Source organism: Lynx canadensis, chromosome B4 (genome assembly GCF_007474595.2).
Source record: "Lynx canadensis isolate LIC74 chromosome B4, mLynCan4.pri.v2, whole genome shotgun sequence".
NCBI classification, from domain to species: Eukaryota; Metazoa; Chordata; class Mammalia; order Carnivora; family Felidae; genus Lynx; species Lynx canadensis.
In genome coordinates, this window is record NC_044309.1 from 83,366,203 (window position 1) to 83,383,513 (window position 17,311).

The 17,311-nt window shown below is 49.4% G+C and overlaps 1 protein-coding gene across 2 annotated transcripts in view; it reads left to right on the forward strand.

Moving 5' to 3' along the window:
* Positions 1 to 15,521, forward strand: part of KIF5A (kinesin family member 5A) — a 31,239-nt gene extending 15,718 nt beyond the window's left edge. Inside the window, exons 11-30 of one of the 2 annotated variants that reach the window (XM_030323034.1) lie at positions 93 to 241; positions 567 to 742; positions 2,386 to 2,454; positions 2,809 to 3,015; positions 3,308 to 3,454; positions 4,242 to 4,430; positions 4,796 to 4,913; positions 5,290 to 5,354; positions 5,465 to 5,574; positions 5,952 to 6,053; positions 6,815 to 6,875; positions 7,113 to 7,184; positions 7,268 to 7,372; positions 7,915 to 7,935; positions 10,167 to 10,383; positions 10,646 to 10,799; positions 11,099 to 11,181; positions 11,582 to 11,609; positions 12,080 to 12,194; positions 13,250 to 15,521. In XM_030323034.1, coding sequence (XP_030178894.1) covers positions 93 to 241; positions 567 to 742; positions 2,386 to 2,454; positions 2,809 to 3,015; positions 3,308 to 3,454; positions 4,242 to 4,430; positions 4,796 to 4,913; positions 5,290 to 5,354; positions 5,465 to 5,574; positions 5,952 to 6,053; positions 6,815 to 6,875; positions 7,113 to 7,184; positions 7,268 to 7,372; positions 7,915 to 7,935; positions 10,167 to 10,383; positions 10,646 to 10,799; positions 11,099 to 11,181; positions 11,582 to 11,609; positions 12,080 to 12,158 — 2,152 coding nt within the window. In that variant the 3' untranslated portion in view covers positions 12,159 to 12,194; positions 13,250 to 15,521. The remainder of the gene's footprint in view (positions 1 to 92; positions 242 to 566; positions 743 to 2,385; positions 2,455 to 2,808; positions 3,016 to 3,307; positions 3,455 to 4,241; positions 4,431 to 4,795; positions 4,914 to 5,289; positions 5,355 to 5,464; positions 5,575 to 5,951; positions 6,054 to 6,814; positions 6,876 to 7,112; positions 7,185 to 7,267; positions 7,373 to 7,914; positions 7,936 to 10,166; positions 10,384 to 10,645; positions 10,800 to 11,098; positions 11,182 to 11,581; positions 11,610 to 12,079; positions 12,195 to 13,249) is intronic. The other variant, XM_030323035.1, reaches the window with a different exon arrangement.
* The last annotated feature ends 1,790 nt before the right edge of the window (positions 15,522 to 17,311 follow it).

Here is a 17,311-nt window from a genome sequence, read left to right on the forward strand (position 1 = left end):
TCCCTCGTCCCTATGCCAGCCCCTGCTGCACTCACCCCTCAGGGTCATGTAAGCCTTTGTGGAGGTCTCATCTCCTTGTTCTCCTCAACCAGGGCAAAGACCATTAAGAACACTGCCTCAGTGAATCTGGAGTTGACTGCTGAGCAGTGGAAGAAGAAATATGAGAAGGAGAAAGAGAAGACAAAAGCTCAGAAAGAGACGATCGCAAAGCTGGAGGCTGAGCTGAGCCGGTGGCGCAGCGGTTAGAGAGGGTTCCAGTGGGCGCGAGAGACTGTGGGAGGAGGAGGCTTGGAGGACCAGAGGGGCCCTGTCTGGGGTGGTGCTTAAGGACAGGCGAACCTCCCAGGAGGGTTGTGTTTCTGGAGGCCTGCAGTAGAGTGGTCATGAGGGAAGGGGAGAGGGGGCTGACCACCCTTGTCCCACCCCCCAGCAAAGGTTGAAGGTGCACTTGGCAACAGAGTTGGAGACCTGCCCGGAGGTCTTGGCGTTGAGGAGCGAGGGAGGAAGGACTCCTGGATACAGCTCTGTCTCCTCCTGTCCCTCATCTTGTTCTGCCCCTTGGCCAGGAGAGAACGTGCCTGAGACAGAGCGCCTGGCTGGGGACGACGCAGCCCTGGGAGCTGAGCTCTGTGAGGAGACCCCCGTGAATGACAACTCGTCCATCGTGGTGCGCATCGCGCCTGAGGAGAGGCAGAAATACGAGGAGGAGATCCGCCGGCTCTATAAGCAGCTCGATGACAAGGTGAGGACATCCAAGGCACAGAGGGGAGGCCAGGGGGATGAAAAGTGAGGGATTAAGGAATTAGCTTCTACTGCCTTTTAAAAAATTTTTTTATTAATTTTTTTTTAATGTTTATTTTTGAGAGAAAGGGTAGACAGAGCGTGAGCGGGGGAGGGGCAGAGAGAGAGGGAGACACAGAATCCGAAGCAGGCTCCAGGCTCTGAGCTGTCAGCACAGAGTCCGACACGGGACTCGAACCCACGAACCGTGAGATCATGGCCTGAGCCGAAGTCGGACGCTTAACTGATTGAGCCACCCAGGTGCCCCATATATATATATATATATTTATTTTAAAAGGGACAAATGCTCACTCATTACTGCAAATGTGGAAGATAGCACTGACTAACATTTAGAATTGTTGAATTGCTGTATCATATATCTGAAACTAACACAACACTGTATGTTACCCATATTATTAAAAAAATTAGGGGTGCCTGGGTGGCTCAGTCGGTTGAGCATCCAACTTGGCTCAGGTCGTGATCTCACGGTTCGTGGGTTCGAGTATCGGGCTCTGTGCTGACAGCTCAGAGCCTGGAGCCTGCTTCAGATTCTGTGTCTCCCTCTCTCTCTGCCCCCCCCCTCAAAAATAATTAAACATTAAAAAAATTTGGAAGATAAATAAAAATAAATAGAAGATTTAAGTCTCCCATCATCACACCATTCAGAAATAACACTACTAACATTTTGCTTTTCTTCATACATAGAGCATGCAGTTGAGATGCACTGTGTGTGTAACTTTGCATCTGATTTCCTCATTCCATATTCTATAAGGAGCAATTTCCTACTTTGTTAACAATTCTTCATAAAAGTATTTTTTCATTAAAAATCTTTTTTGTAAAAGCATTTTTTTTTAAATTTTTTTTTCAATGTTTATTTATTTTTTGGGGGACAGAGAGAGACAGAGCATGAACGGGGGAGGGTCAGAGAGAGAGGGAGACACAGAATCGGAAACAGGCTCCAGGTTCTGAGCCATCAGCCCAGAGCCCGACGCGGGGCTCGAACTCACGGACCGCGAGATCGTGACCTGGCTGAAGTCGGACGCTTAACCGACTGCGCCACCCAGGCGCCCCTGTAAAAGCATTTTAAAAGCATTTTAAAAGTCCATTTATCAAAACATATTGTTGTATTTATTTATTTATTTATTCATTCATTCATTCATTCATTCATTCAAAACCTATTTAACCACTTGCTTACTGCAAGGCCTCTAGTTTTCTTTGTTTTGGGTAGTTTGTTTTTGCTCTTATAAGTAACCCTGAAAGGTCTATCTTTGCCTCTGATGCCTAAGACTTTGCTTTTGAATGATTTGATTAGAATGGAGGACCAAAGTGGGAGTTCTTGGTTAGAGGCCGTGTCCTTTAATCTAAAGGCTTTTGCTGGGTATTGGCAGGGTTAGATCATCTTCTAGAAGAAAGGAATTTGAAAGTGAGGGTAGGAGTGAGGTGAGAGGCTGAGGGGAAAACCTCGTTTTAGGTTTTGGGGTTTCTAACTCAAAGCCTGACCGGTCTGGATTTTTGTCAGGATCCGACCTCTGGCCCCAACCCCATCCATCTAGACTGGAAGGGGCTGCCTTCCTTCACTCCCTCTTCCCCCCTTGCCTCCAACAGGATGATGAGATCAACCAGCAGAGCCAGCTCATAGAGAAGCTTAAGCAGCAGATGCTGGACCAGGAAGAGGTAATGGGAAGGAGGACAAGACATGAGAGGAGAGCGGTGTGTTCCCGAAGAAGGGCTTAGTCTTCTGCTTAGGATTTAGTCACCCCCCAAAACTATAGAAGTCTGGGGACTTAACTGGGGCTTTGTGTAAACTACGGATTTTGGAGTCTGGGTGCTTCTTCCTTCTGTTGTCCTGCTTCTAAGAAGCCTACACCCCCCTTCCTCCTGACTCACTTTGGCCCTTGCTCCTCTCCTAGAGCTGTGCGCTCCAGGCTTCGGGTGCCAGAGGGACCCTGTCTGGGGTAGTGCTCTGAGCTTCCCCAGACCAGGGGACCATAGCGGTGGTCCCTCACGTGCCTTACCTCTTTCTTGAAGCTGTTGGTGTCCACCCGAGGAGACAATGAAAAGGTCCAGCGGGAGCTGAGCCACCTGCAGTCAGAGAATGACGCTGCTAAGGATGAGGTGAAGGAAGTGCTACAGGCCCTGGAGGAGCTGGCCGTGAACTATGACCAGAAGTCCCAGGAAGTGGAGGAGAAGAGCCAGCAGAACCAGCTTCTGGTGGATGAGCTATCTCAGAAGGTGGTGAGTGGCTGACTGGGGTGCAAGAGCTCCCTGGCCTCCAGAACGTCCCCCACATCCAAAGGGACCCCTGCGTCACTTTTGTACCCTTGCACTGCTGTGTGGTGTGTTGTGGGAACCTTTCCCACCTGTCACCACACTGCCCTCCTGACTCCTGTCTCTTCCAAACCCTTTTGCAGGGCCCATGTTCTCTTTGTAGCAGCCCTCAGGGTCATGTATGAGGGGGAGGCCTCTGCCTGGGCTAGGCAGGGGGGTAGGAAGATGGCAGTGGGATGACCTGAGGGGCTGTCCCCAGGCCACCATGCTGTCCCTGGAGTCTGAGTTGCAGCGGCTACAGGAGGTCAGTGGACACCAGCGAAAACGCATTGCTGAGGTGCTGAATGGGCTGATGAAGGACCTGAGTGAGTTCAGTGTCATCGTGGGCAACGGGGAGATTAAGCTGGTGAGTGGAGACAGAGGCAGGAATCTTGTTCAGGTCATTCTTGTTCTGGGCACTGGTGGGAGATGCAGGGTAGACAGTCCAGGCCCTCAGGGATGCTGAGGAAGGTGGGCCAGAGATCTGGGAAACATGACTTTAGCATGGGGTGCTTGGATGGCTCAGTTGGTTGAGCATCTGACTTCGGCTTGGGCCATGATCTCCTGGTTTGTGAGTTCAAACCCCACCTCGGCCTCTCTGCTATCAGCACAGAGTCTGCATCCGATCCTCTGTTCCTCTCTCTCTCTGCCCCTCCCCCGCTCGTGCTCTTTTTCTTTCTCTCTCAAAAACTAAACAAAAATTAAAAAAAATAAACTAGATACAGGAAAACAAGTAGAATTTTGCACAGACTCAACTGTAAATACACCTTCTACAGGGTGCTGAATAAAGAAGGAATGGAGATGTGCCTATAGCAGGCTTTAGAGATGAGGCACAGATGTGAGAATGATATATGCAAATCTGTGGCAGTGAGGCAAATCTGGGCAATCAGGCAGAACAGTTTGACTGCAAAAGAAAATCATATTGCTTTATAAGATGGAAGAGGGCGACTGTGGGAACTGGATCTTTAAGTGCAGGTAGAAGGATTTAATACAAAATGCCAGGTGATGGCAGGTAAAAGTTGTTTGGAAAATACTTCTCCCACCCGAATCCCTGTGTGTGTGGGTGTACACGGGGATCGGCAGGGTGGAAGGGAATGGGCAAACGCTTCCCTGCAGCAGAGAAGTACCTCTTCCTGCCTTCCCCCACCCCCCAGCCGGTGGAGATCAGCGGAGCCATCGAGGAGGAATTCACGGTGGCCAGACTCTATATCAGCAAAATCAAATCAGAAGTCAAGTCTGTGGTCAAGCGCTGCCGGCAGCTAGAGAACCTGCAGGTCGAATGTCATCGCAAAATGGAAGTGACTGGGCGGGAACTCTCCTCCTGTCAGCTCCTCATCTCCCAGGTGAGCGCTGGGCATTGAGGGCCTTTGCGTGCAATGGGAAGGAGGGTGATTCTGTAGCTTGTGGGATAAAACTCCTAGCACCCACTTTCATGTCAAGGACCTAGGGTCAACCAAAGTCAAGGATAGAAGAGCCTGGGGTGGCAGGGAAGGGTCCAGGCCAGGGAAGTGAAGGGTCAGAGGAGATAGCACCCTGTGAGCTGATGGGGTCTAAAGGAAGGGTCCAAAGAAATGGCCTCTGGCCCTGTGTCTTCAGGCAGGCGCAGCAGGAGGGGAGGGCCTGGGAGAGCTGCAGAGGTCTGTGCTGCCTGGAGTTGTGTCCTTGACTCCACCCTTCTTCTTCCTCTCACCAACCCTTCCCCCATTAGCATGAGGCGAAGATCCGCTCGCTTACAGAGTATATGCAGAGCGTGGAGCTAAAGAAGCGGCATCTGGAAGAGTCCTATGACTCCCTGAGTGACGAGCTGGCCAAGCTCCAGGCCCAGGGTGAGGCCTTCTTAAACCTCCAAACCACTTATCCTGGGATCTGAGATCCCAGAGGGGGCAGGGAGGAAAAGTGGCAGACATCAGAAGAAACCACCTGACAGCATACTCATCCAATGCATTAGACTGACATCACGGAGGCCAACTCATACGCTACTTAGCATGCTTTTGCACAGAGCTTATTGTACACGAACCATAAACCCTCCGTTGATCTCTTTCCCTGCTGTGTCCAATTGGACTGTCCTAACCCAGAAGAACATCACAGAGGGTCCATACTGGGTAGATGTCGCCTGCCCGACCTGGAGCTCTGGTCACAAAGTGGAAGTTCTTTCCGGAGGAGGTAGGTGTGAGGTAAGCTGTCTTTCCTTCTTTCCCTCAGAAACTGTGCATGAAGTGGCCCTGAAGGACAAGGAGCCAGACACACAGGACACAGATGAAGTGAAGGTGAGAGGGGAAGCTGTAGGGGACCACTGGGGCTTGGCCGGGCTGAGCCGGCCCGCTCCAAGCTGGTGTCAGGGAGTCCGGCTTTGAGTGTGGGGTGGGGTTGTTTGCAGAAGGCCCTGGAGGTGCAGATGGAGAGTCATCGGGAGGCCCATCACCGGCAGCTGGCCCGGCTCCGGGACGAGATCAATGAGAAGCAGAAGACTATCGATGAGCTCAAAGAGTAAGAGTCCCCCTGGGCAGCCCCGGCCTCCCCGGGTCCTTTTGCCTTGCTGTGCCCACACGCGTGCTCCCTCTTGGCCCAAGGTCTGCTTTGCTCATTTCCAAGCGCCCCTCCCCCAGCGATGCCACAGCTTTATCACCCAACCCCGGGAGATACGGGAGTGAGGACTAGTCCCTCTCCTTGAGCTCTTGTGATTGGATAGCTCAGGGTTCCTCACTCTGTCAGCGGCCTGCGTCTGCCTCTGATATCCAAAGGTAGACGCATCAGTCCCGACTTGGCCCGGCTGTACCGGAAGGAAAATGTTTGCAGCGCCGGTCTTCCCCTTCCCGGTCCCTGACATCGTTCTGTTCTCTCCGACACCTCCTTGCCCTGTGCAGCCTGAATCAGAAGCTCCAGTTAGAGCTAGAGAAGCTTCAGGCTGACTACGAGAAGCTGAAGAATGAAGAGCATGAGAAGAGCAGCAAACTCCAGGAGCTGACGTGAGTGATGGGTATCTGCCCGCAAACCCGCCGCCGCGCAGGCGCAGACTGCTACTCACGCACACCGGCAGAGGCAGGGCGCGATGCAGATGTGCACATGGCAACCTCGAGAGTCATGTGATGGGGCAGGGAAGGGAAACAAAGAGAGACTTTCAGAAAGGACCTCTACTGACTGTTAGCTGCCACGGAAAGATGTTTGTGATGTTCTCTTAAGTGTGAAAGGCAGGTTACAAAACAGTATGAATGGTAGGATCCTATAAAGTTTTTGGGGGCTCTACACGCATAGAAGTAAGAGTCTGGAGGGGGTGGGGCCCCCTGGGTGGCTCAGTGGGTTGCATGTCACGCTCTTGATTTTGGCTCCGGTCATGATCTCACAGTTTGGGAGTTCAAGCCCCGTGTCGGGCTCCATGCTGAGAGGGTGGAGCCTGCTTGGGATTCTGTCTCCTTCCCCACCCCCAGCTGGTGCTCTCTCCCTTTCAAAATAAATAAATAAACAAAAACAAAAACAAAAAAAGACGAAGAAGAAGAAGTAAGAGTTGGGAAAGATGGACACCAGAATGCTAATGGTGGTTTGATCTGTGAGTAGTAGAATTATGGGCTTTTTATGAAATTCATCTTTTTTTCTTTTCTAATTTCTACACAGTGAACAGGGTAATTTGCATAATAAATAATAATAAAGTATAGATCAAAGGAATGGAGAGGGAGGAGAAAGGGAGGAGGGACTGTCCTGAGGGACTCTTGTGTTTCCTTCTTCTCCCCAGATTTCTGTATGAGCGACATGAACAGTCCAAGCAGGACCTCAAGGGTCTGGAGGAGACAGTTGTGAGTGGTTTCTCTGTACCAAGTTAACAGGGTGAGGTGGGGACTTCATTTCTTCCCCCTGATTTCTTCATAACCCCATTCCTTATGCAGAGTCAGTCTGTGGCATAATCAGGACACATCTTTTCCTAAAGGATGAGTGATTCACCTGACTAGGCAGACTGAAGGTTCCAATAATTTTGAAGTGAAAAAGTTGACCTGGTAATTTGGCCATCCCCAATTTTTCACCATTCTTTCCAGGCCCGGGAACTCCAGACCCTCCACAACCTTCGCAAACTGTTCGTTCAAGACGTCACGACTCGAGTCAAGAAAGTGAGTGCCTTCCTAGGATTTTTCACAGCCCCCATATTTTCCTCCTGTCCTCAAGTTTCTCTAACCCCTCCATCTTTAATCAGAGTGCAGAAATGGAGCCCGAGGACAGTGGGGGGATTCACTCCCAAAAGCAGAAGATTTCCTTTCTTGAGAACAACCTGGAACAGCTTACAAAGGTTCACAAACAGGTAAGCGAAGGGGGCAGGGGTGAAGAGAACTCTTGAGGCCAGGTGCCGAGGAGACCCAAGTCCTCTGAGGCCCCTTGGATTTAGGAAAACTTACTTGCATGTCTTCCTTACTTTTCCCTTTGACTTTTCCTCCGAATCCCTTCTTTATCCGTATTTGGTCCCACTTTTCCCTTGTTCTTTGTTCCATGCCTGTTCTCCCCTCTCAAAGCTCCCTGCCTGCCTCTGCTCAAAGTGAAATTCCCCAGGCCTATGGATGTGGAGGGAGAGGTTGAAACTGATAGAGGTTTCAGAGGCATAGGGCTATGGCGCCACATGAGGGATACTGGTCAGAGACAGGAAACGATGGGACAAGACAGAAGCCGGGGAAGTTGGGCTTTCTTTCATGGAGAGAACTCCATCTGCCTAGGCCTGGGGCAGGCATGCAGGGTAATTAAAGGATGTCCTCCAGATGGCCCAACCACCCCCTGATTGGGGCCGGTTGAAACTCCTGTGTATTAAGTTGCTGCCTCTCTGTCCCCCTCCTTGCTGCTGCGGTTCCTTAGGTGGATGACTGGGTTTCAAAGGTATGGGGTGGGGAGGCAGAAGGGGCAGTCCAGAGGAGTCAGGACAGGAAATGTTTGGCGAGGACAGAGCAGGAGCACCCTCCCTAGTGCCAAATATCTGAGCCTTGAAGACACTTGTGGCAGTGTATCAACTGGCTCTTCTGATTCATAAAATAAACCCTAATCTATCCTTCATTCCCTTCTTTCAATCCACCTTAACATTGGATTTAAACTCATGTTCTCAGGGCACCTGCCTGGGTGGCTCCGTCGGTTAAGCACCCGATTTCTGCTAAGGTCATGATCTCACAGTTCATGAGTTCCAGCCCCGCATCGGGCTCTGTGCTGTCAGTGCAGAGCCTGCTTCAGATCCTCTGTCCCCCTCTCTCTGTCTCTCTGCCCCTCCCGACTTGCACTCTCTCTCTCAAAATTAATAAAAACAAAACAAAACTCATGTTCTCACTAAATCGAAGCTTAAATTTCTCAGTGCAATGCCCAGCATATTTAGCAAATATTTGGTACACCTTTTCTTTTTTTCACAAATATAATAAAAGGAAAAGTCCCAGAACTGTGACCCAGTGATAATCTGCAGGTTTATGTATTTTATTTGGGCCTGCAGAGGGCTACACTATCATTTCCCCCCCTTTGTTTATTATAAAGCAGTATAACAATGTAACAACATTACAGAAAAGTTGAAAGTCAAGGGAAGAAACATTTGTAATCAGTTCCGCCTTCCTATTTTCATTTCTCTGTGTTCACTTTCCTTCTCCGTCCAAATGGATGTCATATTGCTTATTTTTTCCCCAGTGTTTTTGTTGTGGTAACACACACATAAAATTTACCGTCATAATTACTTTAGGGTCAGTGGTACTAAGTGCATTTGTATTCGTACTGTTGCGCAACGTCACCACTATCATCTTGCAAAACTGCACCTCTATACCTATTAACAACAGTAACTCCCCATTTCCCCTGCCTCCCAGGCCCTGGCCACCATCATCATTCTTCTTTCTGTCTCCATGATTTTGTCCCCTTTCAGTACCTCCCATAAGTGGAATCATACAGGATTTGTGCTTTGTGACTGGCTTGTTACCCTTAGCATAATGTCCTCCAGGCTTATCCACATTGTAGAATGTATCAGGACACAGGCTGTGTCCTTTTTCCTCATGGAAGCATCTGCCTCTGCTCTAAGTCCCAAAGATCAAAAACTACTTACCTGTAGAATGGAGGACTCCTCATAATGTCCTACTTCAGCAGAGACAAGACTAGAAAGGAAAATGAGAGAGATGCAGAAACTTCCTCAGCGAATAAATAGAATCTTAAATGGGCAGGACTGCAGCCCTATTATTAATTAAGCCAAACTATCCCCACAGCAAAGCATTGTTTATAATCTTGAAATTGTCCAGAGTGAAAGAGGCACAGAAGTGTTCCCAGCTCTGCCCTTTCTCCCGAGGTCCCCACTATACTCATTTACCTGGTATCTTCCAAGGCTGGCTCTGGCAGTCTGTAGGGACCCCAGTTATTGTATGAAACCCTATAAAAAGATCAGGAATTCTTTTCTGGCTGCCGAGTGGTTGCTACCACTCTCTAGCTTAATTTAAATGTGGGAGGGGCAGCCCAGGAACCCCTTGTATGTGAAGGTAATGAGCACAAATGTTTGTGAGACCTCAAACATTTTCTTTCCCTCCTGTGGGGTGCTGTGCGTATGTGTGTGGGTCGGGGGTGAGGTGGGGCTCCCGTATTCCAGCTTCTGCTCCTGCTCTGCACCGCACCTAACCTGCACTCAATGCCATATCCACCTTCCAGACTGCTACCATGCTCTTGCTGGCCCGCCCCCCCCGCATGCCTACAAAGCCATCTCTGGGAGAAGGGTGCCTCATCCCCATGGTTGCCCTGGGGCTGTTGGTCTGGCACAAGCTGTGAGATACTAGGGGGTGGATATCTAGGCCAGGAAAAGACGAGGACAGGGCACTGTCACAAGAGTTCTGGGCTACAGTGGAGTTGGCATGTTTTGCTGTTCAGAAAATGATGTAACTTTTTAATGCCTGACCACTGTTTGCTTAGGGAGAAGGAAAGAAGTGGCCAGAAGAGCAGTTAGGTAAAGGGAACGAGGACTTGAGGAAACTACACGGTCTCCATCTTCTCTGACTTGATTTTTCTGTATTCTCTCTCCCTGCCCTGCACTCCCACACTCCACTTCTGGCTCTCTTGGGTCCTTGGCTTTGCCTCTGGCCCCTTCCCTTGGTCTTACCCCACAGCTGGTACGTGACAATGCAGATCTGCGTTGTGAGCTTCCTAAACTGGAAAAACGACTTAGGGCTACGGCTGAGAGAGTTAAGGCCCTGGAGGGTGCACTGAAGGAGGCCAAGGAGGGCGCCATGAAGGACAAGCGCCGGTACCAGCAAGAAGTGGACCGCATCAAGGAGGCCGTTCGGTATAAGAGCTCCGGCAAGCGGGGCCATTCTGCTCAGATTGGTGAGTGCAAGTGGGTGGCAGCCGACAGGGTGGGATTACCACTGGGGGAGATCAGCAGATTCCTAAGCATCGAGCAACTAGATTGTTGCTTTTTTACCCTACCCCGACCCCGGGATCACCCCCCCCCCATACCATCCCCCAAACGTGTAACAGTGAATGACCTTATAAACACCTCTGTTCAGCTCCAGCAAAATGACTTTAGGGACCAGGGCAGCTGCAGGGTGACGGCCTCCTCATGGTCATTTTCTTTTCTTTATCACAGCCAAACCTGTCCGGCCCGGCCACTACCCAGCATCTTCACCCACCAACCCCTATGGCACCCGGAGCCCTGAGTGCATCAGTTACACCAACAGCCTCTTCCAGAACTACCAGAATTTGTACCTGCAGGCTGCACCTAGCTCCACCTCCGACATGTAGTGAGTGGCCACTGGCGTGGGTTGTAGTCCCAACCCAAGGCTCTCGGCCCTCTATAAGGCATAAGATTGAGTCCGTTATTGGGTGACACTTACTTCTTTTCCTAAGTAGCTCCATTTGTGACCCTTTCGCGATTTCACACCTATGGTTAGAAGGTGGGCCTTGCCTTCCCAGCCAGTGGCCATGCAGTTGTCCTCTGTTCTCCGGGGATGGGAGGCTCCATCACTGAGGGGATTACTGGTCCTCCAAGTAGTGGAGGACGGGTGCCAGAGGCTGCGTGTCTCTCCTCTGCTCCATCCAGCTTTGCAAACTCCTGTACCAGCAGTGGGGCCACGTCTTCCGGAGGTCCCTTGGCTTCCTACCAGAAGGCCAACATGGACAATGGTGAGTGAAAAAGATGGGTGACCAAGTGGCCTTTGGGATTCCCAGGGCAAGTTGAAAAGAATAAGAGAAGTACGTGACCCTGTGCCTACAGCTGGAACACTGCCCATCACTTCAGGGTCTTGGATTCTTAGAGGCGGATTCCTCCCATTGCCGTGCCTGTCCTCACCCTCTCTTGCCTTTCTGCTACTCTTCTCCTTCAGGGGGGATCAGGGAGACCTTTCTCAAATAAAACAATCATGCAGCTTGGGGTAGTCGAGAATAGCGACCCAGGTGGCAGCTATATTCCAAAGAGTCTTACCTTTTTCTCTAAGGGGTTAGGATGCGGGAGGGTTTGGGGAAACTGCTTCTAACAGTCTCTTTTCTTCTCCTAATCCTGTGTTCTCAATGATGATCTCTTCAGGAAATGCCACAGATATCAATGACAACAGGTACACCAGTCCCCATTGCTCCTGGGTTCTCTAGGTGGGACCAGAAGAAATGGTTCAGTTTCGCTTGGGCCCTACTTGGAGGTTCCTTGGAGCCTTCGGGGAAAGGAGGAGGAACTGAGAACCGTTCTTGCCATCATCATGTCGTCCAGAAGATCTACTCATCCCCTGCCTCTTGGGGCAGAGAGCACGTCCCCCCCCCACCCATCCCATCGGCGGCTCCCCCCACCCCCCCCATTACGGGGGCCGGGGAAGTACCAGGCCCATCCGATGACCTGGGTTTCTCTGCTTCCTCTGGGAACCCTGTGACCTTGCGCAAGTCAGCTCCATCTCTCTAGCTTTGATTTTCCTTGTATTCCTGTAAACCCTGAATAGTCCCTGCCTTTTGTTATCTCATAGGGATGCCAGGAGAGCAAAGTGACAGGAATGTTTTCCTTTACATGGAGCTGACAGTGCTGGGTCTCTTCTTCCAGGAGTGACCTGCCATGCGGCTATGAGGCTGAGGACCAGGCCAAGCTGTTCCCTCTCCACCAAGAGACGGCAGCCAGCTAATCTCCCTCACGGACTGCCGCATACCTGCACTTTCAGGTAGCTCCAGGCTGCTTTCTCTGACCAGCCTCAGGGTGCCTCCTGTCTTGCCCTCAACCTCTTCGTTTCTCCTGCTTTTTTTATCGTCTCAAAACTTTTAATATGTAGTTGTCCCTCAGCTCCTGCCTTCCCTTCCTAGGGGCTACTTCGGTGCTGGCCCACGGGCTGTGGACACTGACCTCCCCATCTCCCTGAAGCTTTCCTTTTGGCTAGAGTAATGACCACAGTACTGCGTTGCTGCCACTAGGGGTTGCTGCCACATGTCAAAAAGAGTGAGCGGGGATGGTGCCCATCTAGAGTCACGCCCAGGTCAGGGAATGTAGTAGATGTAAGGAGACTTGAGAGATCATCCCAACCCTCTCTCTGCCTCCACCCTGAAATAATTTTGGATGGATAGGTATTTTCGGAACTAAGACACCTCCAGTAAAGGAGATGTTTGCTTTATCCCTACACCTGTGTCCCATACACCTCGTATCTGTGTATGTTACCAGTAAGCTCCAGGAAATGCCCCAGGAAGGCTAACTTTTTGTCTCTATACTGCAGTGTCAGCACTCCCCTCCCACCTTGCTCAGTGGAGGTGGAAAATAGCCGTGTTCCCTCCCTGAGCCCCCCTTCTTCTGCCTCCGCCCCCAAGTCCTCTTTTCCAGCAGCGATGGCACCTTCCTGGGTCTTGTGTGTCACCAGGCTTCTCACTTGCTCTAGGGCCCAGAACTGGACACTAGGAGTCTGTTTTATTTCCCTCTTTGGAGAACCAAAAACGAGAGGATATGGTCAGTCTCTTACTGGGCTGCATCCAAGCCAAGCCCACTCCAGGGGCTTTCTGGGATAGTAAGCCAGACACAGTCAGGCAGAAAGACACGAGGGGCAGAGAAGTAGGAATGGGGAAGCAAGGTGAAGGTCTGGGGTAGAGGAGCAGGGGCTGGGAGAACAGTGTCTGGTTGTTGGTATTCAAGGAAGAAGACTGTCAATCAAATTTGTACAAATGCCACTCTGTTCCTGTTGAGCGGTTGGGCTACAAGGTGGTTCCTCACGACCTCTTTCTCTTTCTTCCCCAGTTTCTAAGAGGGACTGAGGCCTCTTCTCTCAGCATGCTGCAAACCTGTGGTCTCTGATACTAACAACTCCCTCCCCAGCCCTTGTTGTTTGACTGTACCGTTTGATGTCTACTCTTACTCTGTATCTCTTTGTACTCTGTATCTATATATCAAAAGCTGCTGCTATGTCTCTCCCTTCTGTCTTACTCTCTAAGTATCTAATGATGTATTTAGCAATTTCTAAGCATAGTATACCCTCCTCATTTGGGGTAATAGGGAGGAGGGTGAATGTTTCTTCTTTCAAACACGCGTCTCTCACACTGAGTGGTGTTAGTCACGGAGATGATAAAAGGAAAAATGGGAGCTAGAGGGCTGTGATCCTTCTCTCTCTCTCTCTCTCTCTCACTCACACACAAACACACACACACACACGCACACACAAAGCCTTAAGCAGAAGAATGTCTTAGCATCATGAGAAGATACAGAAATAGACTCTTCCTCCCTCCTCTTTCACATATAGCACAGGGGAGGGTAAAATGGAAGGGCTGCTAAATTACATGTAGAATTTTATTCATATACCCCTCTTCTGAACCGAGGGAGTCCGGGTGTGCAACTCTACCCTCCAAAGTGTACCTTGGGCCTCCCTCTTCCTGTCCCCTGACCCCCCTGTCCCGATGACCAAGGACATGGATTGTTCAAGGGACTATTTCCCTTTCTCCTCAAAACTCCTTTTGATATTCTCTGCCCCAGAACTCATGAACAGAACCTAGAGTTAACTTAAAATATTTTGAGAATTTGAGGAGGCAGACTCTTCACAACAGTCTATCAAATGGTTGCTCATCTGTCAGGTGATAGTTATAGGCAAGCATAGCCAATGATTGCTTCTTTGGGTTTGGGGGGGTGAACACACTGGGAAATTCCAAGTGTTTTTTGCCACGGTGAGGAGCTGGATTCTTTTCTCTGTCCCATATTGGGCTGCATGTTCTTCCCATCTCCACCTTTTGGTTTGGGACCTTCCAGTTCATTGACAAAATATCTATCTCAAGATGCTTTCCTTTCAGGCTAGAGCCTCACTTTACCCCATGATATGTCAAAAAATTTCTCTTGACACAAATCCTTTGATAATATGTCCCCATCTGGTACTAAGTGCACTTTAAAGAAAGGGGCAGAGCAGACTGGGGGGAGGATGGTTAGAGGGGAGTGCTCTTTCCCCAGCACCACCCCATGTAATTGATAGGACTGTTATTTTAGTGTCCTTCCACATGGTGCTAGGGTGGTTTTCTAGGTAACTGCAGGGATGGAGAGTGGAGGTCATAAGTCGCTCCAAATCAAGAAACAAAGCCTGATGTCCAAATACCCAGTCTTACGTAGGGTGGAAGAACAGGATCCCCCAGCAGGGCAACCATCACCTAGTTTCGAAGTCAGGAAAGAAAGCTTGGTGTGAGTACCAGCTGGCAAATATAGGTTGTATCGGCCTGTGACTCCTTCAAGGGAAAAGGTTCCTTCCTCTGTTACCTGTTGGGCCCCTTTTTAGCAATTAGGGAGACATGCAGGGAAAAATATACCAGAAGGGTGTAGAGTAAATCCAAAGCAGTGATATTCAAACATTTTTCAAAACAACTCTTTTATGGAACCCCGATATAAAAAATAACTAAAAGTGAGGCAGATCTGGGCAGTTTCCATTTTCTTTATTTGGTGGAAAATGCTTCCTTGGTGGAGAAGCTCTTAAATAGTCTTAAGAGTTTAGAACCTGAGGGTTCTATAAAGTAGTTTGAAAACCACTGCTCTGAAGGAAAGGGGTTCCAATCTGCCTCCCTTGCCCCAAGCCCATAACCTAGAGCAAAGAGGGAAAGTCCCAATGGGAGAAGAAGGAAGCTACCTATGCCCCTGTAGACTTGAGCTAAGATTTGCCAACAGGGCACCTCAGAATCACTTGGGCTTTATTTAATCTTGCCACCAAATGATTCTTTTAAAACACTTAAGAAACTGTGAAGGTGTAGGGCAGATGAGGAGAGAGATGTAAGGGAAATATAATTCACTTACATAAATAAGAACACACACACAAGGCCTTCACCAGAAGCTTCACTCTACGTCCCCCCACCCCTTCCCACCACCACAGCATCCCTTTCGGAGAGCTAGGGTCACCACAAAGGGGCACCTGGCCTGCCCACTCACATCTGCCAAAATGTTGCATGCCAGCGTGGAAGACAAACCAAACCGCACAAACCCCAGTGTGTATTTACTTGATGTACATAGATACCTTGAAAATAAAATAAATTCAATGATGACTCTGTGGTGTTGTAAATCTTTATGCCTCCCTGGTCTCACTCCCTTACTTGCTTGTAATGGCATTTGACAGTGTGGTGGATATCCTTCCAGATGTTTCTCTATAGGTTTACACACATTTTTTTCCCCCACTTGACAACATTCTGGAGATCTCTTCGTGTCATCATATGTAGATTTGCCTCATTAAAATATAGATATAATTTTTCAAAAACGTATTCTATAATTTATCAACCATTCTGGTACTGGTGGACGCCTATCTAGGTTGTTTATAATTTTTAACAAAAAATGTATCCCATTCTCTTCATTTTTTCCCACAGACCATCACCTCAGTCCCAGTATCAATTCTGTCCCTCTCCAGTGGTGCCTGGGTGGCTCAGTCTGTTGAGCATCTGAATTTGGCTCAGGTCATGATCTCACGGTTCATGGGTTCAAGCCCCACATTGGGCTTGCTGCTGTCAGTGTGCGGAGCCTGCTACAGATCGTCTGTTCCCTTCTCTCTCTGCCCCTCCCTGGCTCATTCTCTCTGTCTCTCTCTCTCAGTCATTCATTCATTCATAAAGTAAGCGCTACACCCAACATAGGGCTTGAACTCACAACCCAGAGATCAAGAGGCACGTGCTCTACCGACTGAGCCACTCAGGTGTCCCCTACCTCCATTTTAGAGCTTACCCCTACATGTCCTCTCTGCTCATGCCTTGGAGCTTCTGAGATGAGTGGAGAAAACTGCAAGACCAAAACACCGGGGCAACTGAAAGCCTAGGAAGCAAACTGGCCCTTGGGTGTTGCTTACCCCTTCTGTGTATCCCTACTCGGTTTCCTCCCCTGCCTCCCAGAGCAGGTGGTTAAAACTCCTCACCATCCTTTCTCACCTCCTCTCTTAGGCAACAATTAAGGCAACTGAGCATGAAATTCTTCATCTCCTCTCCATACCTACACACATACCTATATCTGCACTAATCCTTTCCTTTCCTCCTTCTGACAAGTGGTGCCTGGGTGGCTCAGTCTGTTGAGCATCTAACAAGTGATAAATCTTCTCTGGACTAAAGCAAATCTCTTCTATAGCCTTCATTCTTGAGATACTTACATAGACCCAATATATACAATACCTAAAAGTGATGCAGATGGGCGGTTTGCATCTTCTTTGTGATTTCTCCACTTCTTGTAAGGTCTCCCTGAAAAGTGTGTTTCTTTTATTTTTTTAAACTACTCTCTATGCCCAGCGCCCAATGTGGGGTCCAAACTCATAATGCTGAGATCAAGAGTCACATGCTCTATTGACTGAGCCAGCCAGGCGCCCCGAAAAGTGTTCTTTTACTGTGTTTCTCCATACATGACTCCCCATCTTGTTTTCTTACAGCCAGATTTCCTGACAAAGTCTCAAGCTTCCCCTCCCCACTTCTTTGCCTCCCATTCATTCCTCAGCTCACCTTGAACTGGCTCTTGTTCTGCTGACACAGCTTCTCAAAGGTCACTGGTTGCCAAATACAATGGGCACTTCTCCATCCTTGTCTGCTTCACCCCTCCATAACATGTGACACAACTCTTGACTCCTTCCTTTTGGAAACTCTACTCTCTGGTTTCTGTGACCCTGCTCTCCTGGCTCCTTTCATTTAGTCTTATTAGTCTTCTCCCACTGGCATCTTAAATGCTGATCTATACCACGCTTTCTCTCTTCAATGCTGGTCTATACCATGCTTTCTCTGGGAGATGTCCTCCACACCCACAGGTTCTCAATTACTCAATCTGTATCCCCAGCCCAGACTATTCTGCTGAGCCCTGGGCTCATATGTTCAATTG